This window comes from Myxocyprinus asiaticus, chromosome 25 (assembly GCF_019703515.2).
Source record: "Myxocyprinus asiaticus isolate MX2 ecotype Aquarium Trade chromosome 25, UBuf_Myxa_2, whole genome shotgun sequence".
NCBI classification, from domain to species: Eukaryota; Metazoa; Chordata; class Actinopteri; order Cypriniformes; family Catostomidae; genus Myxocyprinus; species Myxocyprinus asiaticus.
The window spans coordinates 21,599,120-21,627,074 of record NC_059368.1 but is presented as its reverse complement, the minus strand read 5'-3'; the positions used below and the strand labels follow the sequence as shown (position 1 = coordinate 21,627,074).

General features: G+C 36.3%; 2 protein-coding genes across 3 annotated transcripts; one reads left to right on the top strand and one right to left on the bottom strand.

The window, feature by feature from the left end:
- The first annotated feature begins 453 nt into the window (after nt 1–453).
- zgc:153896 (uncharacterized protein LOC569930 homolog) lies at nt 454–3,801 on the top strand. The gene is given in 10 exon segments (XM_051654380.1): nt 454–694; nt 1,647–1,783; nt 1,995–2,170; nt 2,172–2,320; nt 2,323–2,388; nt 2,391–2,522; nt 2,525–2,607; nt 3,064–3,079; nt 3,082–3,294; nt 3,758–3,801. Coding segments are annotated over 10 exon segments (1,257 nt in total).
- A 140-nt stretch (nt 3,802–3,941) lies between these two features.
- Nucleotides 3,942–26,131, bottom strand: mideasa (mitotic deacetylase associated SANT domain protein a). Of its 2 annotated transcripts, none has more exons than XM_051654901.1 (13): nt 25,524–26,131; nt 19,586–21,165; nt 17,373–17,603; nt 16,890–17,220; nt 15,421–15,487; nt 15,184–15,317; nt 14,986–15,089; nt 14,235–14,310; nt 13,937–14,025; nt 12,849–12,956; nt 10,150–10,269; nt 9,723–9,934; nt 3,942–5,150 (listed from the first exon to the last, which is right to left on the bottom strand). In XM_051654901.1, the coding sequence occupies exons 2-13, from the start codon at nt 20,936–20,938 to the stop codon at nt 4,961–4,963; spliced, it is 3,015 nt and encodes a 1,004-aa protein (XP_051510861.1). In that variant the 5' UTR covers nt 20,939–21,165; nt 25,524–26,131; the 3' UTR covers nt 3,942–4,960. The 2 variants fall into 2 exon arrangements, with proteins under 2 accessions (XP_051510861.1, XP_051510860.1); XM_051654900.1 differs by having other exon boundaries at nt 15,175–15,317; nt 25,524–26,130.
- Nucleotides 26,132–27,955: the final 1,824 nt, after the last annotated feature.

Genomic DNA, 27,955 nt, shown 5'->3' with positions numbered 1-27,955 from the left:
CATGAGGGTGAGTAAATCATGAGAAAATGTTCATTTCTGGATGAACTATTCCTTTAGTATTTTGAGTGAGTGGTTTTAATTCAATAGATGTAAAGTGCACAGAATAAGTATATGAATTCATGCTGCGCAATGGGCTATTTCAAAGCTTATTTCACTCCTCGCAGTTTATCAGTTCCATCTCTTATTGTGAGAGATAAACCCTGTAATGGCCTCTGGGAGTCTACAAACCCTGAAAAGGTCCATGATCAGTGTAGTATTTTACATTTTTTAATAAATTACAGATGGTTGTATGATCTATCATTTGTCCAGTCAGTCTAAGTTCTATTGGCTTTAAAACTGACAGCACAGAAAATATAAATTCAGTATTACAAGGTATTATCAGTCTCCTGATAATGCTTATAAATCCAAGATCAGTCTCTGCTGAATTTCATTCTGATTGACAGTGTGTGCAAGATGAAGTCAGAACTTCTGCTAGTGATGGCGTTGTCCCCCTGCATGAGCAGCAAACCACTGTCCAAAAGTAGAACATATAACACGTTTCTGCTTGTATCTTTTGATGGTTTCAGGTGGGACTATGACCAAGATGCGGACACACCAAATTTGGAGAAGCTAGTTGAAGAAGGAGTGAAGGCAAAGTACATCAATCCCCCAGCAATCACCAAAACATCTGCTTCACACTTCACAACTATAACTGGTAAGGAAATCAACTTCTGACTCATACAATGAATTTAGAATATATTTTTAATACATTTTGTGTTTCAATCATAATTACACAAAACAATTACATACTGTATAAATTACATACAATTACATAGATTTAAGACTCAAAACTTCTTATTTGTGTTATGATCATGTGTCAATTGACTTACGTGTTGAAAACACACTCACCTACCTCTTACTATTGCATAGGCTGCATACACTATAAAAAGTGGTAACCTGCACTTGTCACCTAAAAAGCTAATTATACTTGTTTAAAATTAGTTCTGTCGGTGTACGTTTATTTAGGTTGATTCAGTAATTGTAAATAATAGTTTTGATTAGACTAAAGAAGATTTAGATATGAAGCACATTCTTTTTTTTTCTTTTTTTTCTTTTAGTTTTCCATAGGCTCCATAAAATTATTTAAAAATAAAAAGACATGTCCAGATACTGTACTAATAAAATGATCCTGATTTTACAGTGACAGAACATAATTATTGAACAAAAGAACTATGAACACAAGCAGAAACCCATGAGAACCCAAAGGCCTAATATTCATCCAAACACTGGCTTGGTTATTATAATTGTGTATTGCATGCTAAATAGTGAGGGTCAACATCTTGCATATTTGATTTGGTTGATCAATTGAGTGGAGTATATCTGCCTATTTTGCATCACTCAAATCTTACTCAATTTACAGTTTTTGATTAAGCTTATCATACGCTGGACAGAGCAGAAAGAATATTAATATGGGTCCAATTAATCACTGCAGACACATGAAGAATTTTTCCAAGTATTCTTAAATCATTTCAATCCATTATTTGACCACAAAACCATACTGGATGGTCAAGTCCACATTCTGTTTAATTCAGTTTATACTTGCATATCTTCTGTCATGGGTAGCATAAGTTTATAACAGAATGAATCTATCTTTACCTCTCAATTAGGAAGATGGATAGAGGATCATGGAGTTGTCCATAGCATGATGTTTAATGCTTCAACTGACATGAGAATTCCCCTTAAGGAAAAATCGGAATGGTGAGGTAATGGTGCTTTGCCTCTGTGGATTACAGCACAGAACCAGGTGAGGAAAAGTCATTATCATAACTGGCTCCTTTTACAAACTTTTTGTCTTCAAATTGTTCTGACGAGATACAAAATTGACTACATTGCGTTCATTGTTTTATTGTTCTTGTGATGATTTTAGATATGGAAATATTTCCTGTTAAATTGTCCCTCATTAATTTTTTAAATACCACAGTGGTCTTGCCCAATGTCTCTTATGTATTTCAAAGTGTCTGAAAACAGCATCTTTTTTCTATCCTGATGGAGGAGTTAATTACTATGGGCAAGCTGCGGATCCTTTCCTAGTTGAAGAACACGGGCGACTGGATGACAATTAAACAGAGTGGCAGCAGAACATTGACACTGTGATGGGATGGTACACCAAAGAGGACTTTGACTTGGTTACTCTACTATGGAGAACCTGACAACGTGGGTGCTGTAGGCCCCGAAACCTCAAAGAGAAGAAAGATAATTGAACAGATCGACCGTATTATTGGATACCTTAGAGATGCATTTCACAAGAATGGTTTGACTGATTGTCTTAATGTCATCATTACTTAGACCATGGCATGACCACTATTAAAAAGTCTCCTGAGGTTAATGAGATAAAACGTTCTGATTACATGACATTTTTTATCTATCCCAATTTGAGATGCTCAACTATGGTGGGCTTGGAATGATAACACCCAAGGAGGGGAAAGAACAGGACGTTTATGATGCCCTGAAGAATGCACATCCAAATCTCACTTTCTATAAGAAAAGGAGATTCCAAAACACTTTCACATTGCCAAAACTGACAGAATTCAATCTATTGTACTTTTGGAAGACCTGGGTTTGAACTCGGTAAGTTATTTTACAGATTTTAAATGACACTTCAACAGCTCAAACATCTGATGGTATTATAGCAGTATTTCCTTACTCGGTCCATGTTACCAAATCAACTTAAGTGAATTATAATCATTTCCATATTCAAATCAGTTGCATTCCAATTAAAATTTTGAATATTACTTAAAGGGATCATTCACTTACATTTTCTGTTATCAGTTGTCTCACTCTTATGTTGAACCAAACCTATATGACTTTCTTTCTTCCATGGAACAATAAAGGAGATGTTATAGGCAGAATGTTATAGGGACTGACAACCTTAGTCACTATTCACTTTCACTGCATTTTTCCCATATAAATGAAGGCTTTGTAGTGACATGAAGGTGAGTAAATGATGAAAGAACTTTCTTTTTTGGGTGGACTAACCCTTTAAATACATTCTACCCTAACAATTTTTGTTTGTTGTTTGATCAGAGGATCATTTTGTATATCACAAAGGGAATCATGGATTCAGCAATGAGGAAATTGACATGAAAAGGATCTTTCGAGCATTTGGGCCAGATTTCAAGAATAAATTCTTGGCTGAGCCATTTGACAGCATCAGTATCTATCCGTTAATATGCAAGCTGGTGGAAGTAGTTCCAGAACCAAACAATGGAAGTCTCAGTGACTCCAAAGGGATGTTAGTGGATAACTTTGATGTTGGTAAGAATTTTAAAGTGAAATCTCATTTGCTCAGAGGCAAAGGGGTTTCTTTAGTATTTTACGTGAGGAAAGATATTTAGCTTTATGTCCAACACAAAATTATAAACATTATTACATATTTCAATTATTAAATAATTTAATGTTTTCAATTATTGCATATATTCAACTATGAAACACAAATAATACATTATGTCCTACATTTAGAAAATTGAATTTTCTCTCATTTTCTCTCATTCTCACAAATGGCAAAAAAACTAAATAAATAAATAAATAATACAAAAATAAATAACACACACACACACACACACACACATATATATATATATATATATATATATATATATATATATATATATAATATTTAACATAATATGTATTATTTGAGTGGATTATGGCATTTTATTAGATCAGTCTTTAGCAGCCTCTTAACAAGTCTAAATTCATTAATTGTTCTTATTTGCAGATGGGAACAGTGAAAGGAACACAGTGTTAAAACTACTATACTAAATAACCATTAATGATCAGGAATATAGTTTAAAAGTCTTCCAATGTTGAATGTCATGGTGATGAGCACAACATTTCCTTTTCATATTAATTATATTCTATCAAATATAATGATAATAATATAATGAATACAAGTTTAGATTTATACATTTATTTTTATTAGGCACAAATGTTATGCAATGCCAGTCAAATAAAATAAAGCAAACTAAACCTCTGAAGAAAAAAAAATTTGATAAATTTGTGAAGAAAAAAAAAAAGATTTGTTGTGATTTACTAAACTTTTATTTACATAGTTTTGATAAAAATCCCTCAATCCCAATCCCCATATTGCACTACTTTAAGTGCATTCAAAGCATTAATACATTCTTTTAAGTTTAGAGTACTGAAAACCAAACACACGCATTAGGGCAGTATTGTACACAGTACAATATAAACAGAGATCAACATATATATTTTTTTCTGCTCTATATACTGTACATTACATGAACAAGAAATATTTAATTGAAATTATCCATAGGTAGATGGACTTTTTTTAGTTTGTGTTCTTGATTACATATGTATATTTAAAAAAAGGCATGTAATAATAATAATAATAATACCAATAAAACATCTTACTGGGCATATAAAAGGCATACAAAGTCAATTCTTGAACTATGAGCATAATAAAACTGGAAACCTGAATCTGAAACAATCTGTACATTTCTAGAAAAGCTCAACACAACAATCAGCTTAAACATTTTCAGGTTTGTTGCTAAAAGTGAAGGGTAATCTTTAAGGTAAGAAATCATATCTAATTGATGTTTTAGTAAACTTTTCCTTTAAAGTTCCCTTTAAAAAAGTATTTTAAATATTTCTTTCAGTTTTAAACACAATTCAGATTGACTTAATAACAGCACCTTTGCCTATTATCACTCAATAAGCAAGACATTCATGATGCTAAATTGGCATACATCTACACCATTTCAAATATACATGTATACCAAAGGAAAGTTCTTATAACATTTTTTTTTATGGGGGGGGGGGGGGGGGGGGGGCAATGCATTTCATAAACATTTATCTTTCCAAACATCCCAACTGCTCTTTAGTGTTGCAGAGATGCAAAAGTTTCAGAATCAAAGTCAAAGGAGGCAGACTGCTTTCTCAATGCCAGGCTTCATCATGCTCATCTTCTGGATATGGAGCTTTCCTCAGCTCCACTACTCTCTGCTTGCTGTCCTTCTCCCTGTGCCTCCTGCCTCGCCTTAGCCGCCACCCGCTCTTCCTCTTCTTTTAGGCGCAGTGCTGCAGCCTTCTTCTCCTGCTCAGCGTGGCTCTTCATGTGGGCACTGCGGCTCTTCACTTTATAGAAAACCCTGTATGCACAAAACTCATCAGAATTCATTGAAGCTGGGGAATGTTCGGGGGGAGGGGTTTAATGTAAATAATTGATTCTGTATTTTATGTTGTGTTTGTATGTTTTATGATTGGAATCAATAAAAACAAAATTGTGAATAACAAAAATAAATTAATAAATAGAACTTGTTTCACCAGAAAAATAAAATAAATAAAAAGAATTGAAGCCACAAAATGCATATTAATTGAAGACACTGCTTTATACATGTTAAAGGTGCACTCAGTAGAATTTGTGTAGATGTTGTGCTGACACCTAAGCTGCGTAGATGCAGAATCACGCAAAAACAGATGTTTCCAGTTACTGAAACGGCACTGTTCATAGTAAGCCATTGTGAATTTATTCACATATATTGTATGGGCTTACAGAGCTAAGATAATCTTCTAAAAATCTTGTTTGAGTTTAGAAGAAGAAAGAAAGTCATACACATCTTGGATGGCATGAATGTAAGTAAATGATGAGAGAATTTTCATTTTTGGGTAAACTATTCCTTTAAACAATCGTAAAGCCACTGACTACAGAAAATACCAATGTATGAATCTCTAGCGTAGCCAAGGGTGGGCCTGGTTGGGCCGGTACCACCAACTGGCATTCAGGGCTATCCAATCATTGTCTTTTGCCCCTATAGGCCTTATTCACGCTAGCGCCATCTTTGATTTTTAATGGAAATGACAACGAGGCTGTGAGGGATAGACTTAACATCTCTTCAATGGCACAAACGGTATAAAGCTGTATAAAGCTCCTAGATCACATCTGATTTTGTCTGGAGTTCTTTGTATACTGAATGTTCTTGAACAGATATTTTATCAATGTTTTGTCTGCAGAACGATCCAAAACACTTTAAACTGTAGTACAGCCCACTGAAGAGACTGTAAGTAGACTGTAGTCTATCCCTCACAGCCTTCTTTGTCATTCCCATTAAAAATCAAAGATGGCACTAACGTGAATAAGGTCTATTGCACCAAAAGCTTGCTGGCCTCGAACCACAAACCGCTAATGTCAGTGGGCATCCGGTATCGTGCAGCAGCTCAAACCACTTTATTTTCCCCATCTCATAAAATATTTGTAACACATGTCATATATGTGAATTGACTGCTATGAATTGTATTAGACTATAAATCACTTCTAACCTGTTAAAAAAACAGATCGAGTTGGTATAAGATGCTGAATTAAATAACTTTGAATGTTAAAATGCTTACAAAACTCCTAAAACTCTAAACTCTATCCACTTTATTTAAGATAAAATAATGTTAGTTAAAAATATCATATGTATGAATTGATTATGCATTATATTTATTACAGCTTCTATTTATAAATAAGCTACTCTGAAATATATAATTTTTGATGATAAAATATGCTCTCAAAACTAAGACTTTTAAACTCCAGCCAATTTTTTCCCCGTACGAATAATTGTTATTTTCAAATATCATATGTATGAATTTATTGCTATGAATTTATGTCATAATTTAGGGAAACAGTCAGGCATATATATAGTTCAGAATATTTTTTCTCTACCTCGGAACCTGATTCCTTTTTGTTTTTTCTCTCTTACAGTACTTAGTTATCGCAGAGGTGTCATCTCTCCCCCACTTTAATAAGAGAAGAGTTGAGACGCAGTGACACGACCAGAGAAAAAAATTCATTTTATTGACAGTAAACCATAGCAGAGCCATGACAATAATACCTATTTCCGTCATGTTTATCCATCATTTTCATCCGTTTGTTACAAAATTACCAAAATTGGTCCATTTCATGGTTAAACTGTTCATTCTGTTTTTCAAAAATTCCTAAGGTAAATCCCCCAAATCCCCTTATAATAATTAATATCTGTTCTTAGCCACAAGTAAGGTTCTATATGTTATGCATGTAAAATAAAATAAAAAATGTCTGAATGTACTCAAACATGACTACTGTTGATTGATCTTTTAATATTCTTAACACTTGTGCGAACTTCGGGACATTTTTATCTTTTTCATTTTTGTTTTTCGATCATTTTGTTTGTGTTAAAGCCAATGGCATAAATTTTGCCAAAGGTGTGTATTTTTGGGGAATTTTGATATTTCAACCTCAGTTCCTATAATACATCTATAATACACCGTGTACACAAAATAGTTACACTCAGGGCCTTCAGGACAAAAATGTCTCCATTGAAACGGGGGGATCCCTGTGCCATTAAAGCATAAAATCATGAATTCTGTGATATTATGCTTTCATTCCAGAGCCCTGGCTTCAAAATGTACATTTTTTATATTTTCCACCAGATGGCGTCATTTTCTCATGTTTAGCCTATGGAGCAAATACATGCTTTTTTCCTATTTTCTGTTTGTTATATTATAGAGTACTGCAGGCCAATTAAATAAATGATGCAGCTAAAATTGTGTGGGTGTGTTGGTATGGATGTCAGCGTGTGTTTTGTATGTGTGTACTGAGAAATGTGTGTGTGTGTGTGCACGTATAAAAAACAACAGTGGCATTACGTAAACAAACTGGCATTTAAAGGGTTAAAATCCTGAAAATGAATGAATATTTGGTAGATATGATTAGCACTGATGTTGGTTAAAAAAAGAAACTCATTGAAAGTGGGAAATAATATTAATATATAATAAACTCAGCAAAAAAAGAAACGTCCTCATTTTCAACTGCTTTTATTTTCAGCAAACTTAACATGTGTAAATATTTGTATGAACATAAAAAGATTCAACAACTAAGACATAAAGTGAACAAGTTTCACAGACACGTGACTAACAGAAATGGAATAATGTGTCCCTGAACAAAGGGGTGGGGGGTGGGGGTCAAAATTAACAGACAGTCAGGTCAAAAGTAACAGTCAGTATCTGGTGTGGCCACCAGCTGCATTAAGTACTGCAGTGCATCTCCTCCTCATGAACTGCACCAGATTTGCCAGTTCTTGCTGTGAGATGTTACCTCACTCTTCCACCAAGACACTTGCAAGTTCCCGGACATTTCTGGGGGGAATGGCCCTAGCCCTCACCCTCCGATCCAACAGGTCCCAGACGTGCTCAATGGGATTGAGATCCGGGCACTTCGCTGGCCATGGCAGAACACTGACATTCCTGTCTTGCAGGATATCACGCACAGAACGAGCAGTATGGCTGGTGGCATTGTCATGCTGGAGGGTCATGTCAGGATGAGCCTGCAGGAAGGGTACCACATGAGGGAGGAGGATGTCTTCCCTGTAACGCACAGTGTTGAGATTGCCTGCAATGACAAAAAGCTCAGTCTGATGACGCTGTGACACACCGCTCCAGACCATGACGGACCCTCCACCTCCAAATCAATCCCACTCCAGAGTACAGGCCTCGGTGTAACGCTCATTCCTTTCGACGATAAACGCGTCAGGTCCAGCGAAGGTGGGTTTGTGCCCACAGGAGACATTTTTGTCGGTGATGTCAAGCCCTTAGTCCAGCCTCTCTCAGCCTATTGTGGACAGTCTGAGCACTGATGGAGGGATTGTGCGTTCCTGGTGTAACTCGGGCAGTTGTTGTTGCCTCCCTGTACCTGTCCTGCAGGTGTGATATTCGGATGTACAGATCCTGTGCAGGTGTTTTTGCACGTGGTCTGCCACTGTGAGGATGATCAGCTGTCCTTCCTGTTTCCCTGTAGCGCTGTCTTAGGCATCTCACAGTATGGATATTGCAGTTTATTGCCCTGGACACATCTGCAGTCCTCATGCCTCCATGCAGCATGCCTAAGGCACGTTCACGCAGATGAGCAGGGACCCTGGGCATCTTTCTTTTGGTGTTTTTTCAGAGTCAGTAGAAAGGTCTCTTTAGTGTCTTAAGTTTTTATAACTGTGACCTTAATTGCCTACCGTCTGTAAGCTGTTAGTGTTTTAACGACCGTTCCACAGGTGCATGTTCATTAATTGTTTATGGTTCATTGAACATGCATGGAAAACATTGTTTAAACCCTTTACAATAAAGATCTGTAAAGTTATTTGGATTTTTACAAAATTATCTTTCAAATAAAGTGTCCTGAAAAAGGGACGTTTCTTTTTTTGCTGAGTTTATTATTATGGCAGTTTTTTGATGCTGAAATTTTTGTCCTGTAAGGACCTCTGAGTAACTTTTTTTTTTATAGACACACAAGGGTTAATGAAGTAGAAAAACTTAAGTAGCTAAATGTCCTAAATAAGCCCATGAAAACTATTAACTAAACATCAAAAACATAAAAAATAAATAAATATATCCTGTAAAACGTTTACATATATCATGCAATCAGTAATTTCTCTTGGCCCACCCACCCAAAAGTTTCTGCCTACTGGTATGAATGCTTTTAATTCAAGGTTTTATCATGGTGTCAGTAGACAATGCAAACAGAAAAAGGAGTTATAAATCTTGTCTAAATAAATCTTCTAGTTATTTGTGTAATTTATGCTTGTACCCTCATATGAAAACAGACACAAATTGTTTGGAAACCTCTGTCATGTCAAACTGATTTAATGACAAATTTGGATTTTAATTTGGTGAAATTCAAATACTTTACACTTACACTCACAAACTTACTCACTCACCTACTGCACTTCTTGCAAGGGAAAACACCCTCTGGCTCTCCCTGACTTTTGTTGACAGTTGAGGTCCTGTTTTTCTTCCTGGTATTGTCAGAGCGAGGTTTCTGAGGTGCAGGGGAAGGAGTTTTGAAGGAGGCTTGAACCTCTGGTCTCAGGCCAGAAGCATCTTCCACAGCACCATTCTTCTTCACTTCAAGAGCCAAGTCTGCCCTCTCCTGGACAGAGGGATAAAGACAACCATTCAGACAGATTTAGTGCTCCATCTGATTTTGATGTAGTAACTACTCAATTATTACACTTCCACTCAGCTAGGACCAAAAGAAACATGATGGTGGGCCTTAAAAAGACTACAGAGCAGTACTGACTTGTGAAGATTGTATTCATTTCAATTATACACTAAGGGAAGTCTTTTTACACTCTCAGTACTCACATTCTCAATGTCCTGAGGTGTCTTGGTCACATCTTTGACAGTGACATCTTCATTGGTTTTTGTTCCCTCTTCCTGTCTACTATCATTTCCTTTCTCCACATGTTCTTGTGTCACATTAAGCTGTATTAGAGAAAAAAAAAATAATTAAACAAAAAAATGAGGTATTTCTGTCACAGACAGGCATTCACAAATATTCAGTATATATATATATATATATATATATATACGCTAGATCACTAGATTTTTATATATATAATCACTGGTGGCAAAAATTTTGAATAATTGATTTTGCTCTTATGGAAAGAAATTGGTACTTTTATTCACAAAAGTAGCATTCAACTGATCACAGTGTATAGTCAGGACATTAATAATGTGAAAAATTACTATTACAATTTGAAAAAAATCTAAACTACTTCAAAGAGTTCTCATCAAAAAAATCCTCCACGTGTAGCAATGACAGCTTTGCAGATCCTTGGCATTCCAGCTGTCAGTTTGTCCAGATACTCAGGTGACATTTCACCCCATGCTTCATGCAGCACTTGCCATAGATGTGGCTGTCTTGTCGGGCACTTCTCACACACCTTACAGTCTAGCTGATCCCACAAAAGCTCAATGGGTTTAAGATCCATAACACTCATTTCCAATTATCTGTTGTCTAATGTCTGTGTTTCTTTGTCCACTCTAACCTTTTCTTTTTGTTTTTCTGTTTCAAAAGTGGCTTTTTCCTGAGTCTTCTCTTTACTGTTGTACATGAAACTGGTGTTGAGCGGGTAGAATTCAATGAAGCTGTCAGCTGAGGACACGTGAGGCGTCTATTTCTCAAACTAGAGACTCTGATGTACTTATCCTCTTGTTTAGTTGTACATCTGGCCTTCCACATTTCTTTCTGTCCTTGTTAGAGCCAGTTGTCCTTTGTCTTTGAAGACCGTAATGTACACCTTTGTATGAAATCTTCAGTTTTTTGGCAATTTCAAGCATTGTAAAACCTTTCTCAAACCATTCCTCAAAACAATGATTGACTGAGAGTTTCTAGAGTAAGCTGTTTCTTTTTTGACATTTTTGACAAAGACATGCCAGTCTATTGCATACTGTGGCAACACAAAAACAAACACAAAGATAATGTTAAGCTTCATTTAACAAACCAAATAGCTTTCAGCTGTGTTTGATATAATGGCAAATGATTTTCTAGTACCAAATTAGCAATTTAGCATGATTACTCAAGGATAAGGTGTTGGAGTGATGGCTGCTGGAAATGGGGCCTGTCTAGAGTTGATCAAAAATGACTTTTTTTCGGGGGGCCTGGGTAGCTCAGTGGTAAAAAGACGCTGGCTACCACCCCTGGAGTTCGCTAGTTCGCTAATTCGAATCCCAGGGCATGCTGTGTGACTCCATCCAGGTCTCCTAAGCAACCAAATTGGCCCAGTTGCTAGTGAGGGTAGAGTTACATGGGGTTACCTCCTCATGGTCGCTATAATGTGGGTCATTCTCGGTGGGGTGTGTGGTGAGTTGAGCGCAGATGCGGCGGTGGGTGGCGTCAAGCCTCCACACACGCTATGTCTCCATGGCAATGCGCTCAATAAGCCACGTGATAAGATGCACGAGTTGATGGTCTCAGATGCGGAGGCAACTGGGATTCATCCTCCGCCACCCGGATTGAGGCGAATCACTACGTGACCACGAGGACTTAAAAGCGCACTGGGAATTGGGCATTCCAAATTGGGTAAAAAAGGAAAAAAAAATGACTTTTTTCAAATAGTGATGGTGCTGTTTTTTACATCAGTAATGTCCTGACTATACTTTGTGATCAGCTGAATGACACTTTGGTGAATTAAAGTACCAATTTCCTTCCTCAAAATCTGTACATTATTCCAAACTTTTGGCCACCAGTGTATTTTATATATATATATATATATATATATATTACACACACAGTACCGTGCAAAAAACATTTGTCTTAAGATGGTTATTTATATCTTCAGCTTTAGTGTGTCAATAGGAAAAATAAATTTTAGACTCCCAAACATTACTTTTGCAAATAGAAAAGATTAGAACAGAAGAACATGGCGCTCTGCAAGAGATGGCATTGCTCCCACAAAGCCCCCCACTGAACATCAAATCAGTCTGGTATTACATGAATAGACAGAAGCAATTGAGACAGCCTAAATAGATAGAAGAACTGTGGTGAATTCTCCAAGAAGCTCGATACATCCTATTTGCCAACAACCAAGAAAAACTGTGTCCAGGTGTACTTAGGAGAATTGGGGCTGTTTTAAAGGCAAATGTGGTCACACCGAATATTGATTTAGCTTTTTTATGTTTTTTATGCTTTGTATGATGTTAACTGAAACATGGCATTATTTTTTAAGATCCTCACTATGCAACATTTTTCACAAGTGCCTAAAACTTTTGCACAGTACTGTGTATATATATATATATATATATATATATAACACATATATAAATCTAGTGACTTCAGCAGGGCTATAACAACCACAGATACTAGAGTGGGCACGTCCTACCCAATAGTCAGACTAGTGGCAGTCCATTAAGGGTTTTTAAAGGGTTGATCCTTAAAATAATACACTTGGTCCCCCCAATCCTGGAATGTGGTTACATCCATGGAACTCAGCATAACACCTTTTAAGTAAAAAGTATTTAAAAATGTTAGTAATAATAACCTGTACCACAGGGATGCTCACCTCTGGGTCTGAAGGTCCATATGTAAGAACCCCATTGCGACCAACCTTCACCTGTTTCTTATAGGTGTAGTAGAACTCCACACATTGTGCCACTGTTTTACTCCTCACCTGTATAAAAAAAAAAAAAGACAGATAAATAGGCAAATAATTTTACTTACTTTAACCTGAACTTATTTTGGTCAAAACTTATATTTCTTTGATGATTCTTTAAAAAATTCTACTTTATGTTCCACGGCAAAAATTGATTGAGTAAAAATGACAGAGTTTTCATTTTTAGGTGAACATTTCCTTAAAAGGCATAGTTCACCCAAAAATGAAAATTCTCTCATCATTTACTCACCCTCATGCCATCCCAGATGTGTATGACTTTCTTTCTTCTCCAGAACACAAACAAAGACGTGTAGAAGTATATTTCAGCTCTGTAGGTCCATACAATGCAAGAATGATGGCCAGAATTCTGTATGTGGCCAGAACTTTGAAGGTCCAAAATGCATATAAAGGCAGCATAAAAGTAATCCATATGACTCCAGTAGTTCAATCTAGATCTTCTGAATACCGATACGATAGGTGTGGGTGAGAAACAGATCAATATTTATGTCCCTTTTTACTATAAATTTTACTGCCCAGTAGGTGGCAATATGCTCGAAGAATGCAAATTGCCAAAAACAAAAGAAGATAATATTTATAAATCTTTATAAATCTACTTTCAGACAGCTCTCCTATGCACATTCACGAGAGTTCTTCTTTTGTTTTTGCTGATTCACATTCTTCGTGCATATCGCCACCTACTGGGCTGTTGTGAAAATATTTATTTTGTTCTTTTCCTTTGCTTTATCCCTTCCTTTTTTTATTTCTCCTCTCTGCCCAGTAGGTGGTGATATGCACAAAGAATGTGCATTCACTTGCATTGTATGGACCTACAGAGCTGAGATATTCTTCTAAAAATCTTCGTTTGTGTTCTGCTGAAGAAAAAAAAGTCCTACACATCGGGGATGGCATAAGGGTGAGTATATGATGAGAGAATTTTCATTTTTGAGCGAACTATCTCTTTAAAAAAGTGCACCAAACAATGAAAAAAGACTACATACCAGTTTTTGTACTAAGAAGAAATCTTTCCTGTAAGCCGAAATTCCCTTGTTGAAGTATAGTTTTTCATCCACCGTCCAATAATCTGACCCTGGTGATATTTAAGAGACATGAATCCCTTTCTATCCTTCACAAAACATTACAGATAATCTTTACCATTGTAATTACTAAGTAAAAAACTCATGACCAGAAATACAAAGAATTTATCAAAACATTACTATTTACGCTATTACTTTTGCTTTATAAGTGAATAGTGAATCTATAATTTACTTCTTCCTTTCTATTAAAATGATATTCTACCTGCATAGTGGTAGTTGGCCAAATTGTGGTTCCAGGAAAAAATAGGATTCTTCATAATCATCATTTCTAGAGCTCCCTACAGAGATACACAATGATATTTGTTGTTTCTCCACAAAAGATATGCATTAAATATATTCAAATACACTTTGACCCTGTTTGCACCGGGTATTAAGATGTGTCTCGGGTGATCCGATCACATGCTCAGGTGAGACACATCGTTGTTTACACTTGGCTGCTTAAATGCGTCTCCTGTGACCACTTGTGTTCGGATTTCGAGGGGAGGGTCTCTGTTTCATGATGAAATACATCAATCACTATGTCAGTGTGTTACTGCATGAGATTAAACTGCAAGGAAGTCATAAAAGACAAAGATTGAATCTAATTTAATCGAAGCACAAGCGTGACATTTCAACTGGAATTCTCTAATTTTAGTGAAGTACCTGTGTTAACTGAAGGAAGCATCAGGACAGATTAGTGTTTACACCTAAAATGCAATGTGGTCACATGCATTTTTGACTACCTCAGTGTGTGGTTTTTGTGATTCTATCACAAAACATTTTAGACCCCATTTACACCTGTATTTAATGCTGATCACTAATGATCACCTGAAACGCATCTTAATGCCAAGAGTGAACAAGGTCTAATTAATCACACTCTTTACCAATGATCATGAAAGCAAAAAATGTAATGGCCTTTTTTTGATGACCATCATGTAACACAAAAGAAAGTGACATGACTGAATTGTGCTCACCATGACATCACCCCTAGACTCATGCAGGCAGTGGATTGCTAGCTCTGTATTGGTTCCTCCTCCACATAGGACACTGGAGCAGGCTAGATTCATCAGGTCATCAACTGGGAAAAGGTGATTATTTGGTGACTATGTCTGTGTTAAGTGTTTTGAATCTTATTAAAATCCATGCAGTCTGAAGTGATTTACCTCTTGTACCTTGGGTGGGTGTAGAATCAACATCTGATATAGGTAGCCATACTACAGTGGCTTTATGTTGGTCATTTAGGGCCAGTGACTGATCCTGTAATTCTGGAATCTCTGCCTGATACTGAGAACCTAAGTTTATGCGACTAAAAGGTACAAGAGAGAGGCAATATAGTGGATGGGAAAATTAGAATAGTGGACTTTTAAGTGATTGTTATGAATAACTCATTAAAAAATTTGACGGCTTACGGTTCAAGGCTGACAGGCGTTGCCTCTCCAATCAGCGGGAGTGCGGGAGGTGTGATATCGGAACTGGCTGAAGTACAGCAGTGAAGTCAGCAAATGAGAGAGAAAGAGAAAAGAAAAAACATCATGCTAATCATGCAAACAAATTGACTGAATTTCACAAAAGAAAAACAATTAATCTAAATACACAGAACTGAGCTCTCAGTAATTTTATAGATGTGCTTACTAATTAGATGATTGTCTTGGGCTTATACGGACATTTAGCAGCATGGATGCAGCATCACACAAAAGCAATACTTTGTAGGAAACTGATACGATTGTGGAAATGTGCTATTCATAAGCCATAAAATGATTGCATGAGAAAAGTGTAAAAATTTGGTTTTAAAAGTAGTGTTAGAGTCTTCATCTCATGTGAGTGTACATGATTTGTCACAAATGCTTTTCATTTCTTTATGTGTTCTACTTAAGGAGTAAAAAAAAAAACTTAGTGCACCTTTAAGTTCCATGAATAAATAAGAATGAAGAAGTATTGGTAACAATTTACAATAAGGTTCTATTTTTTAGCATTAGGAAATACATTAGGAATCATTAACTAATAATGAACTACATATTTTTACAGGATTTATTAATCTAATTTAAAAAGACACAATTGTTCTTCGTAAGTTCATGTTAGTTTATAATGCATGTAAAGATATACAACTTTAAAGGTGCACTTAGTAACTTTTTTGCTTGTGTCATCTTGGACTTACAGTGACACCTAGTGGTGTGGATGCAGTATCATTCAAAATCAATAGTTTTCAGTTACAGATGCCACTGTAGATTCACAGTCAGACAGAAATTAAATCCAAGAGTGAAAGTGTCCAATAACAGGGTAGTTACTGAGATAAAGCAAGTAGTAGGCTATTCGGCTGGTCATGTGATTCAGATGTGTATATCAGATGTTTAAATTGTGTTGTGTTAATTTGATGTTATTGTAAATTGGTACTGTCTCATCACTGTCACGACTGCTATGTTGATCGGAACTGCACCCAAGAATTTCACACACCATTGCACTTGTGTATATGGCTGTGTGACAATAAAGTGATTTGATTTGATTTGATTGATTCTAACATGGCAGCACCCATGAGGGTACCCTCTCCATGTACAATAAAACAGCTTTTATATGGTTACTGATATGACTTCAGTCCTCATCTCATGTGTGTGGTCATGATTTTATACTTCAAAATTACAATTCATTTCTTTAGGAGTAAAACTTTTTTTTAATGAGGAAAACATTACTGAGTGCACCTTTAATGTAAAAATATATATTTGTTGAAATTAACATTATCCAGAATTAATAAGTGCTCAAAAATAAATGTTTATGGTTAGTTCATGTTAACAAACGTAGTTACTTATTGTTAACGAATACAACCTTATCGGAAATTGTTACAAGGTGTCTTTTAAAACAAAAAGTAATGAAAGAAGAAACTTACTTGAATGCAGCAAGCTTTGTGTGGTACTCCAAGGTGTCGGTGGGGGTGGCAGGACCTGGCTGCCAGCTGCCATAGAAGAGAGGACAGCAGAAAAGTAGAGCCCAGAGCCTTCACGCAAAGGTGAAAGAATGGGCGGTGGAGTGTAGGGGGGGATAATGCTCGCATGTTCTGGCAGGCGCACTGAGGATCGGAGGTTGCTTTGGTAGGAGGTGACGCTGGAGTAGTAAGAAGGGGCGATGAAAGCGCATGGTTTGGGAGGTGGAATGACCAGGGGCTCGGGCCGTGGGCGACGCCTGGACTTATCAGGGGATCTTTCCTCTTGGCCCTTACCCTGATTTCAATTCAAATGGTGGAAAGAGATATGAATGGGAGTTAAATGGCCAAAATTATCAACAACTATTTTTAAAAGTCCTAAAAGTTTTCAATAAAGGAGTTTTAGAAAATAATTTGAAAAGCTTTGTGCACATTTATGAACTTCTGTACCTGGCTGAAGCTCTCAGATGTTGAGTTCTTTAAAGAGCGCCGGCGTACTACAATAACCGAGGGTTTGCGTTCAGGCTGGTTTTGTTGTTGAGGAATCCCTGAGGGATGCCGGTCAACTTGTTCCAAGCTGCCAGGGGCATCTAGCTGGACTTGATATCTACGAACTGGCACTGAGACAGGGATGACAAGGGGGACCACATTACATGGCCTACCAGACGTATTCTCCTCACGCTATTAATAGAAGATATAAGAGACATAAGAACAGGTATAAAATGGAGGATTTTTTGTTTTTACAAATGACAACTGCTACCAAAATACTCCCACAGTGTCCCCACACTTTTTCACCAATGAATTTCCAAGACTTTACTAGTCGCTTATGATTGCACGAGAAGGATTTAAACACATTTGATAGAAACTGCATAAAAAATGCAGCTGATGAAATATAATTCCGGCACCTCCGACTCAAAAAAGAAAAAATATTAGCAGATTGTTCGTCAGTTTATTCTATTTCCTGCAGGCAGACTCAAATTCAATTTTCTGATGCACTACTTCTACATTTAGTGAGTGCACTCGTTTGAAAACACCTTTAAACCTCATGTATTTTTTGAGTCGATTTTGATTTTGTTTCTTTAGTCAAAATAGTATCCTTTATCTAAGTGGTACAAGACTTGGTGACTTTTCCTCCACTTGCTACCTGAACATAAAAAAAAAAATAGTTTTTAAATTAAAAATAAAATTAAAAAAGAGTGGCACTACTGTAATGGTGCTCCAATTCTGAAGAAACGTGTGTTGGCAGGGGTGGGGCTGTAGGGCGGTTTCAGGTTTCTCTCTCCTCAAAAATCCCAATTTAACCCCTGACAATTGGTACCCTGCTCCCACTATTAGTACTAAATGAATAATAATAAATACATTTAAAAAAAAATTAAAAGCAAATATTATATCTGCTAATGCTTCGCCATTATCATTGTATACAACCTCATCTACACAACTTCACAGAACTACTGCTTCTATTATAATCGACCAAACAGTTTACACTACAAGTGACAATATGGATAGCATCGGTTGACTATAATGGTAGGGTTCTAGATTAAGTTGCTAGCAGTGTTGATGGGATGTTAATGTCTTACAAACTTAATTATGTGCAGGAACTAACAGTGTTACAGTGGTATACATAAACCACTTTGAGCTTTATCGATTGAATAAAATGGCTGACTCAGCTCTTAAAAACACCTTTACATTCCATGTTTATTTTTTTCAGTCCTTTTCTTACATAGCCATCCCATATAAATACAGATATCTCTGTCCTTCAATATTAGGATATTTTAAAGAATAATTTCATACCATAAACTTCTTGTTGTGTAATGCTTGGATATGATACCTGTTGGCAAACAAGGCTTGGTAAATGAGCCCCTCCCAAGATCAACTGAATTAATTTTAAGAGAGTGTGGAATGTGTAGGTGTGTGGACATGCAGCTGTACCCACACTGCTGTTCACTGTCAGCTCACAGAGTCATGCTCACTATCATGCTTCTCAGTACTAAATATTTTCACAAACTCTGTTGCTCATCATTCAGTGCTTCATCATTCAAAGCATCGACCCTGTAGCACTATACAGCAATCACTACAGATTTGGACCAATGAATTTCTATGACTTTTTGAGCTGTTCATTATTATTGGATAAGGATTTTAAAAATAATTTTGATTCAGACTGAATCAACTATGAAACATTCAGACTGATTTGTGAAAAAGATAGACCAATTCAATGAAAAGAACCAACTCCAAAGAAAAATCTGCTCACAAATCATACAAAATTTGACTACACAGTAGCAAAATGCAATATTTTACAGCAGAGCATAACTATAGAAAACTATATTTATAGTATAGTATATTAGAGTTTTTGGATTTTATTAAATTTCATGACTTTTGTTGGTGAGACAGTAACTGCTTGTTATTTGAGCTATTTGTGAATGAGTCGATTCAAAAGCTGCTGTAAACAACAAAAACATAAGAGACCATCCAAGCAGCAGAAAAACCTGGCACAATTTCAAATATTTAAGACTTAGGTAATTTGCTAATTCATGTATTTAAGAACATATTTCCTGCCCAATATGGCTGGAACATAGCATATTTACATTGTAATATATGTTCCATTTAATATTAAAACATATTTCTACCACTGTTGTGAAATCCTATCCTTATCCTTGTGTGCTCACCTTTGCTGGCAAAGATTCCATCTCTGAAGCCTTTTGAGCTAGAGTCTCAAGGTTGATCTCTTTTGAAGCCCTCCGTCGTCTCTGAGTGCTTTGGATGACCCCTGCTGAGGGTTCACAAACTCCTCCATTTTGGGCAGAAACCTTGTCCTTAGAGGTCTGGTTGCCCTGATGAGAGACACCATCTTTGGAGAGCCGACGAGAGCGGCGAAGGAGGGCCTGAGGTTTGGTTTGGGTCTCCTGCAGTTCTGGAGACGTCTTTGCAGGACAAGAGTCCTGGTAATGTGATCCCTGAGGGACTGGTTCCTGTGGCTGAGTCTGAGGGACAGTGAGCTGGCTCTGATGAGACAACAGGCTTGATTCAAGATGCTGTGTCCCTGTCTCTTGTTTGACTCGCTGCTTTTCTTGCAATGGCATAGACTCTGGTAGCTGAAAACCTTGTGTGTGCTGCTGCTGCAGTCCCTGCTGCATCTGTTGTAGCTGGGCCTGCATTTTCTGCTGCTGGTGATATTGCTGTTGCATGTGGTGGAGCCGTTGCTGCTGAATTTCATGCTGCTGTTGTTGCTGCAACTGACGCATTTGCTGCAGCTGTTGCATCTGGTGCTGGCGATGCAGCTGCTGTTGTTGCAATTGTAAGAGTTGCTGTTGTGATTTTGGCTGCTCACTGTAATTCATATTTAAAGATGCATTGTTGCCTTGGAACACTTGATGGAAGCCAGGTGCCTGGGGTTGCTTGGTAGGTCCAAATGCCACCTGAAAAGGTTGCAGCATAGAATCTGGCATATTGTGATGTATGCCTTGAGGCTGATATTGTAGGTCCGCAGGCCTGTGTCCCTGTTGGAGGGCCTGAAATTGAGCATGGTGCATTGCTGCCATCGCATGATGATCCCATTCTGTCCCGGGACCTTGAGAAGTATCTGGGTAGGACTGCACAGAACCTGGTGAAAGCTTCTCTAGCTTTATAGCATCCATCTCATGACTCACCTTGTTAAAGGCCCTTGGGTCATCCATACCACTAACAGAAGGGCCCAAGTTCTGTGTCCACTTGGTCACGTTTGGGAGGGCCTGAAACCATGTTGAGGTCTGCATTGGATCCTGACGCATCCACTTCACTGACCCTGACTGCTGAAAATGTCCCCAGACCTGATATCCTTTTTCAGATTTGAAACCAGCAGAGCCCTGGACTTCAGGGCTAGAATCCACCACTCCTCCTTGACTGCCGTGGATTTGCTCCAAGGAAGGAGCTCCCACATTGTACAACAGCTCCCCTGAATGTTGCATTGTTTGATCAATAGCTTCAACATTCTGCTTACTGATGCTGTTTATGGTTCCTCTCTGATGTGGAGAGAGACTCATGGCAATTCTGTGAAACTACAAAACAAGCAAAAACCAGGGAAAATCTGGCCACTTGAAAAAAAAGCCTGATTAGGTTTGCACGTGACTGGATGTAAAGAGCTGGTTTACAGAGCAGAGCCCATGCAGGATTTTATAGGGTCAAGGTGCCCCTCCTCCCTTCTTGCTTCTAAACTGTAGTATAAAGGAGGTGTAAAAATGTAAAAGCCCAGTCATTCATCAGTCACATTCTGAAAAGGAGAGAAAAATGAACATTTAGCTTTTTAACAACCACTGTCTTAACTGTAAACCGAATAGTAAAAAGAGACTAAATTTCCGTCACTGTCATGACCAAGGGGTTTAATTTTATTAAATTCCTTTTTGTTAAATGAAGGTCACAATGTTTGACCAGGCCTTTATCATTTATCTTTGGTACTTTTCGGATGCCATTTATGTATAGATTTTATTGTTTTAGCCTTGTCCCAGACACAGACTTTCATATTAAACTGTGAAAATCTGTAATAAAAATGTCAATTTTTACATGTTTAAAACTATGATAATCTAAACAAAGAGTGAAATAAACAAACCATTTCAGTATTAATTGTGTGCAAAATTATTTCTACCATTTCTTTTAAAAATTACGGCTGTCCCATAGTTTTGGCATTATTTCTACCACACCAAACATTTTCACCAAAGAAGTTTTTTCAAAGGCTAGTGTAGGCCAGGCTCAGAAATTAACCAGTGCTTGGGGCAAAAATGCCACGGAAAATGCCAAAAACTGTCCCTCCCCAAATTCAAAATGTGTTGGAAAAAAAAATAGTTTTTTACAATTATTTAAAACATCTATTTCTTTACATTCTATTCTAAGCCTTGTTATACACATTATCTAACAAACTGAGTTTGAGATTGAGAATTTGTTAATTAGCTTATAAAATAGATGTATTAGACAAAAAAGGATGACAGCATGTACATTTTTTATATGGTTAGTTAAAAACAGCCTCAAAAAAGGTAAACATGCCCCTTAAAATCAAATCTGGGAGCAAATATTGCCCTTCAATGGAAAAGTTAATTTATGACACTGGTGTAGGTATACTTTTTGACAAAAGTCAGTGAAGTGCATGCTTGAGATGAAATACGAGACAAGTGATATTTGAAGAAAGAAAGAAAGAAAAAAAACTCCAGTCATTTTCAATCAAGCAGCAATTTTGCAAAAATTATGTGGGAAAAAGTGTGAAAATATTATTTAATTGATGTGTATTTATACATAAAATGTTTGATATGAAATTAGCCTGAGCAAGACAAAGTAGATGGCTGTTTTATTTCAAAAACTTTAAAAAATGTATTTCCATCACATGGAAAATTGTAAATGACACTCTGGTCGGGAATTTTTACTTTTGGGAAAAATGACATAAATAGTTCATGTTAGTTCATCGTGCATTAACTAATGTTAACAAATACAGCTTTTGAATTTTAAAAATGTATTAGTATATGTTGACATTAACTAAGACTAATAAATGCTAAATAAATATTGTTCAATGTTAGTTCATGTTAACTAATGTTGTTACATTAGTTAACTAAAGTGTTACGACAGCAGTAGAAGAGTACAAATGAATTTGAATAAAGAGAGTTTACCAACTAAACTTAAGATGACATATTACTATGAAGGTAAATCATTAGCAAAACTCGAGAGCTTGCATATTTGGATTTGAAAACTTGTACAATATATATTTGTACTCGTAAGTTGAAACTTACACTGACAGCACTGATGTGAAAACTTGTAAAATACAAATTTGAAGTTGAATGTTTCAATCTGCACCTACAGACAATAATTTGTGTTCTGAATTCACAACTGCAGAAAAGTAGTCTCAAATGTGTAAAATTACATTCACATAAATACAACTACAGGCACAAACTTGTATTACATATTAACTTTTGTATTTTAATTCATTTCCACAGTACAACTACAAATCGGCACTTACAACCCCTCAAATCTGGCACTGCAACTTTAAATCTTCCCGCCTTGACTTTTGCAACTACTTTTGCAAAAAACCTGTAACAAAATTCACTTGTGCACTTGTAAAATCCTGATGCAAGAGAGCAAGACCAGTGTTCGGCTGTGGAGAGGGTAATGAAGTCGTTTTATTTGTTGATGTCTAGCCAATGAATGCCACCGGTGTGGATCGTGTTAACTGGGGATGTGCGCGTGCATGTGAATAATTTCACATGCTTTTTCAGCAAATTTGTTCAATGTGAATTGCCAAGGAGTAAAGAAAAGACGTTTTGCACATTATAAAAACAATGCTGGTATCATTATTAACCCACTTTGTTTCATTGATGTCAGTTCTAATGAATTTTACACAGTTTAAGAGTAATTTTAACGGCTTCACAGAGTAACATGGTTACCTATGTTAACGTGGGACACTGGTTTGAATGGGAACTGGAGATTACACTTGTCAGAGCAGTAAATCGCAAGTGGAATTATTTTATTTGCAAAATTAAAGCATGCTAGGCTGAAATGTCTCAATAATTGGCCTATAAACTTAAATTACATTTATTTCTGTATGAAAAATAATACCATGATAAAATTATTAATCTCTTTTCATTGGTTCAGTTGGTCTAGTGGTAACGTGTCTGCTAACCGTGCATAGTGACCTGGGTTTAAATCTCCTGTGAACATCTATATTTTTATTTACATTGTTATAACAGCATTCTTTACTTTTCAAAGGTTATGTGCATGACAATGTTGTATGTTTATAACTATCCATGACACTGCCTTTGATGATCTTTCAGAAACTTAATGATTCTGTTTGTTTGGCAAAATCTTAGGATTTTCAATCTTAAATTGGTTTGACAGTTTTAAAAAGCCTGTTAAGAATATATGGAAAATGTAGTTCATATTTTTTTTTCTCAGTAATTCAAGCATTCTCCGAAAATTCAATAGATTATACTGTAATTGCTGACTGTGAGATTCAGTTATTCAATTCAATTCATTTTAATTGATTTATTTATAACACATACATTTTTGTCTGTGTATGATTGTTATGATCTGTAAAAATACATCAAAATCTGCAGCAACGCTACAAATGCATCCTCTCTGGCCTGGATTTGAACCTGGGTCACTGAATGTACTGTCAGTAATCCTATTAGATCCATCACTTTGTTAATTTTCAGGTTAATAAGGTCATTATTCATTAGAAAGAGATCAAAGCAATTGAAAGTATATTATTGAGACATTTCAGCCTATGATGCTTTAATGTTGCAAATAAAATAATTCCACTTGTGATTTACTGCTCTGACAAGTGTAATCTCCAGTTCCTATTCAAACCAATGTCCCACGTTAACACGGGAAACAGTTAAAATTACTTTTAAACTGTGTCAAATTCATTACAACAGACATCAGTGAAACAAAGTGGGTTAATAATGATACCAGCATTTTTTTATAATGTGCAAAACGTCTTTTTTTTACTCCTTGGCAAATCACATTGAACAAATCTACTGAAAAGAGAAGTGAAATTATTCACATGCACGTACACATCCCCAGTTAACATGATCCCCAGTTGATCCATAACACCAGCTCTGCTTTGCCATAACAAAAAGTTGCCGGCTGTCGCTGTGGCGTGACGTCATCGCGTACAAAAACTTCCCATTTCACTGGCTAGACATCAACAAATAAAACGACTTCATTGCCCTCTCCACAGCCGAACACTGGTCTTGCTCTCTCGCATCAGGATTTTACAAGTGCACAAGTGAATTTTGTTACAGGTTTTTTGCAAAAGTAGTTGCAAAAGTCAAGGCGGGAAAATTTGAAGTTGCAGTGCCAGATTTGAGAGGTTGTAAGTGCCGATTTGTAGTTGTACTGTGGAAATGAATTAAAATACAAAAGTTAATATGTAATACAAGTTTGTGCCTGTAGTTGTATTTATGTGAATGTAATTTTACACATTTGAGACTATTTTTCTGTAATTGTGAATTCAGAACACAAGCTTTGAATTATTGTCTGTGAGTGCAGATTGCAACATTCAACTTCAAATTTGTATTTTACAAGTTTTCACATCAGTGCTGTCAGCTCTCGAGTTTTGCTACTGATTTACCTTCATACACTACCTACATCACGAAAAGGACATAAAGTGTCAAAACTGCCTCACGAATGACAGGACACTAAATTACGCGATCTGGGCACAGAGAAGCGATATAGTAGTCTAAAACCAGGGAACTTGACAAACACAAATGCAGAAGGCAGACACACGGGAGGGGCATGAAAAGTGCAGTGCCAGACAACAAGAATGACAGGAAGTAAAGAGGGAAAGGGAGAGAGAGATGGGGAGAGAATGCAGGAGAGGGAGAACAAGCAGAACTACTTCTCTACCCATTGATGACCCCTCCCAGACCAGAAACTTCAACGATTAAATTATTTTGTTACAGCAAAAAAATAAAACAAATAAAAAATATGTGCAATATTGCATTGCACAGCACAGCAAACCCCCTTACTTTCCTTTAAATAAACGAAATAACAGTATCTGTTGCTTAAGTCTTGCATTTCAATGCACTTTGCTCCCTTTATGGGTCTTTGCTTATTGAACTGTCGAGTTCGAGACTGTCATGTACTTACATTGTTGCAGTGTGGCATTGATCACGTCTTCCTTCCTTTTACTTTACTTTTCAAGTTCGGACGACAGCAGTCAGTTCCTTAAAACAGTTCCAACCCTGGGCAAAGTCAACAGCGTGCATGCCCATATACACACCACGAACGCAAACGCCTAAATGTGGGTGCGCACATTTGATACATCGAAGTATAGACGAAAACATGTCATATTGCATCATCGAGAGGCCTTTCTACAATGCACACTGACAGATTTAACGACTCCAAAGTGTTTGGAACTTTACAATCGTAGTCCAGCTGTTTTCCGTTTACATTCTGCGGTCCTAGCGCAAGTTTTCAGACCTCGTTTGCAGGATCTGTAAGGATCGAGGATCCTCTCGAAAAATATTTCATCAAAGTTATTTATCAACAAAACAACTCGCACTGTCGAGGCCAATCAGTGTGTGTCAGATCGAAGGCGACGCGAAACAAGGCGCAAAAGCGCAAACTATGATTGGGCGGAGCGCGCCCTGCTGGAATGCAATGTGTAATATTTATATTTAATTAGTAATCCCAACTAATATAAGAGGCCCTTATATTTTCATCTCAGTTTCACTTTTACCGGAGGTATAGCCTACTACAGGATGTGTAGACAGTGCCGTTGTTGTTAATACGTTCGTGTGGAACTGTATGTCGCCACACACTAACGTTAACTTAATGTTAGTGTGGTTATTTTTTGGGGGGCTACCAATAATTAGGTATGTCATAATAAATATGACAACCTAATAAGAACTTAAAGTCTAAAGAACGTTATCTAATGTTTATTTTAAGTTTACCTTTTTACAGTTATTATTTATTAGCATTATTATTAGCATTATTTTCATAATTTAATAATTATGAATGGTCATATTTTCATTATCTTTTTATAAATGCTGCAGAGAGTTGTATGGTGGACAACATTAACTGACATAAATGTAGTAGGGTACAACGGGGCTGAAGGCACCTCATAAAAAAAATTTCGCTTTTTTTATGGTCACAAAATGTATCAAGGTAAAAAAAAAAACAAAACAAAAAATATAAATAAAAAAATATATATATATTCAATAATAATAATAATAATAATATATATATATATATATATATATATATATATATATATATATATATTTATTATTATTATTATTATTATTATTGAATATTGATGGAGCAACATAATTTGTGTGAGAAGAAATAATAACGGAAGGTTGTTTAGTTTAAAATTCTGTTTTTAAAAAAAGGTGGTGATGGAGCCTTTTACCCCACACCTGATAAAAGTGTAGATTGTGTAGATACAGGGGCAATAGTTATAGGGCACAATTTGTCAATTAATGCAGATAAGTTTGAGACAGCAAGACGTTTTTTTGAGTAACAAATTAAGAAATTAAATTCCTTTTAATTTCAAACACATCAATACACATCTCAAGTATTCTAAAAACAAACGAATCTTTATTGTGATCTGATGAGTCAATGTTAGCCTACTTTGAACATTCTTCATAACAAATCTATTCCCCCCACTTATGAAAAACAATGTGCTTTTATAGGGGCCTTTAGCCCCTGCAACAGGAGGGATTTTTACCCCAAATACTATCCTTACACTTGATTTAATTACCTTAAAACTGAAAATGACAAATTAGTTTTAGTCTCAAAAATATGTTTATTTCAGGGATTTTCATAAGCTACATAAAGTTGCAACATTTTTAAAAAATTAAAAAAATTAGATCAAATTGCCTCAAAATCAACCTTAATTAGACATTACACGCAATGATCTCATGGAACAGGAATATTTTGCAGTGCATAGTGATAAACAGCTGTTTAGGAAAGTTCTGTGGTAGTTTTGTTGCTATTTAGTGTTTTGGTAGAAAATAAAATCAATGGAGACTTTTACCCCAGGGCAGCCTTTAGCCCCATTGTACCCTACAGCATTTTATTAAATGTAAATGTTAAAACCAGGATTAAGTGAGTGTGTAAAGCATAATTCTACAGGTAACTGGATGTCCAGCTCCCTGTTACAAAAATGTAATCTTCAACAAACCAAGACAATGAAAAAGAAAGTTGAGGTAGAAAGTTCTATGTGCATTGCAACCTTTGTAAAACAAAGCCACATGTGTTGGATAAAAAATTGTTTTCAATCAACAGTAGATTTAATAAGGCACCAACAATCATGCCATGGTCCAAATCACTGAGATCAAAATTTTTCCCCATTCTGATGGTTGATGTGAACATTAACTAAAGCTCCTGACCCATATCTGCATGATTTTATGCACTGCTGCCACATGATTGGCTGATTAGATAATCGCATGGATGATTGTTGGTGCCAAACGGGCTGGTTTGAGTATTTCTGTAACTGCTGATCTCCTGGGATTTTCACACACAACAGTCTCTAGAATTTACTCAGAATGGTGCCAAAAATAAAAAACATCCAG

Excerpts from the sequence above, each read along its gene's own strand:
- mideasa (XM_051654900.1), bottom strand. The coding sequence starts at position 20,938 with ATGAGTCTCTCTCCACATCAGAGAGGAACCATAAACAGCATCAGTAAG. Across the intron at positions 14,311-14,985 it reads AGTCTAGGGGTGATGTCATG|GGAGCTCTAGAAATGATGAT; the intron begins GTGAGCACAATT and ends GTATCTCTGTAG. Across the intron at positions 14,026-14,234 it reads GGCCAACTACCACTATGCAG|GGTCAGATTATTGGACGGTG; the intron begins GTAGAATATCAT and ends AAATATCACCAG.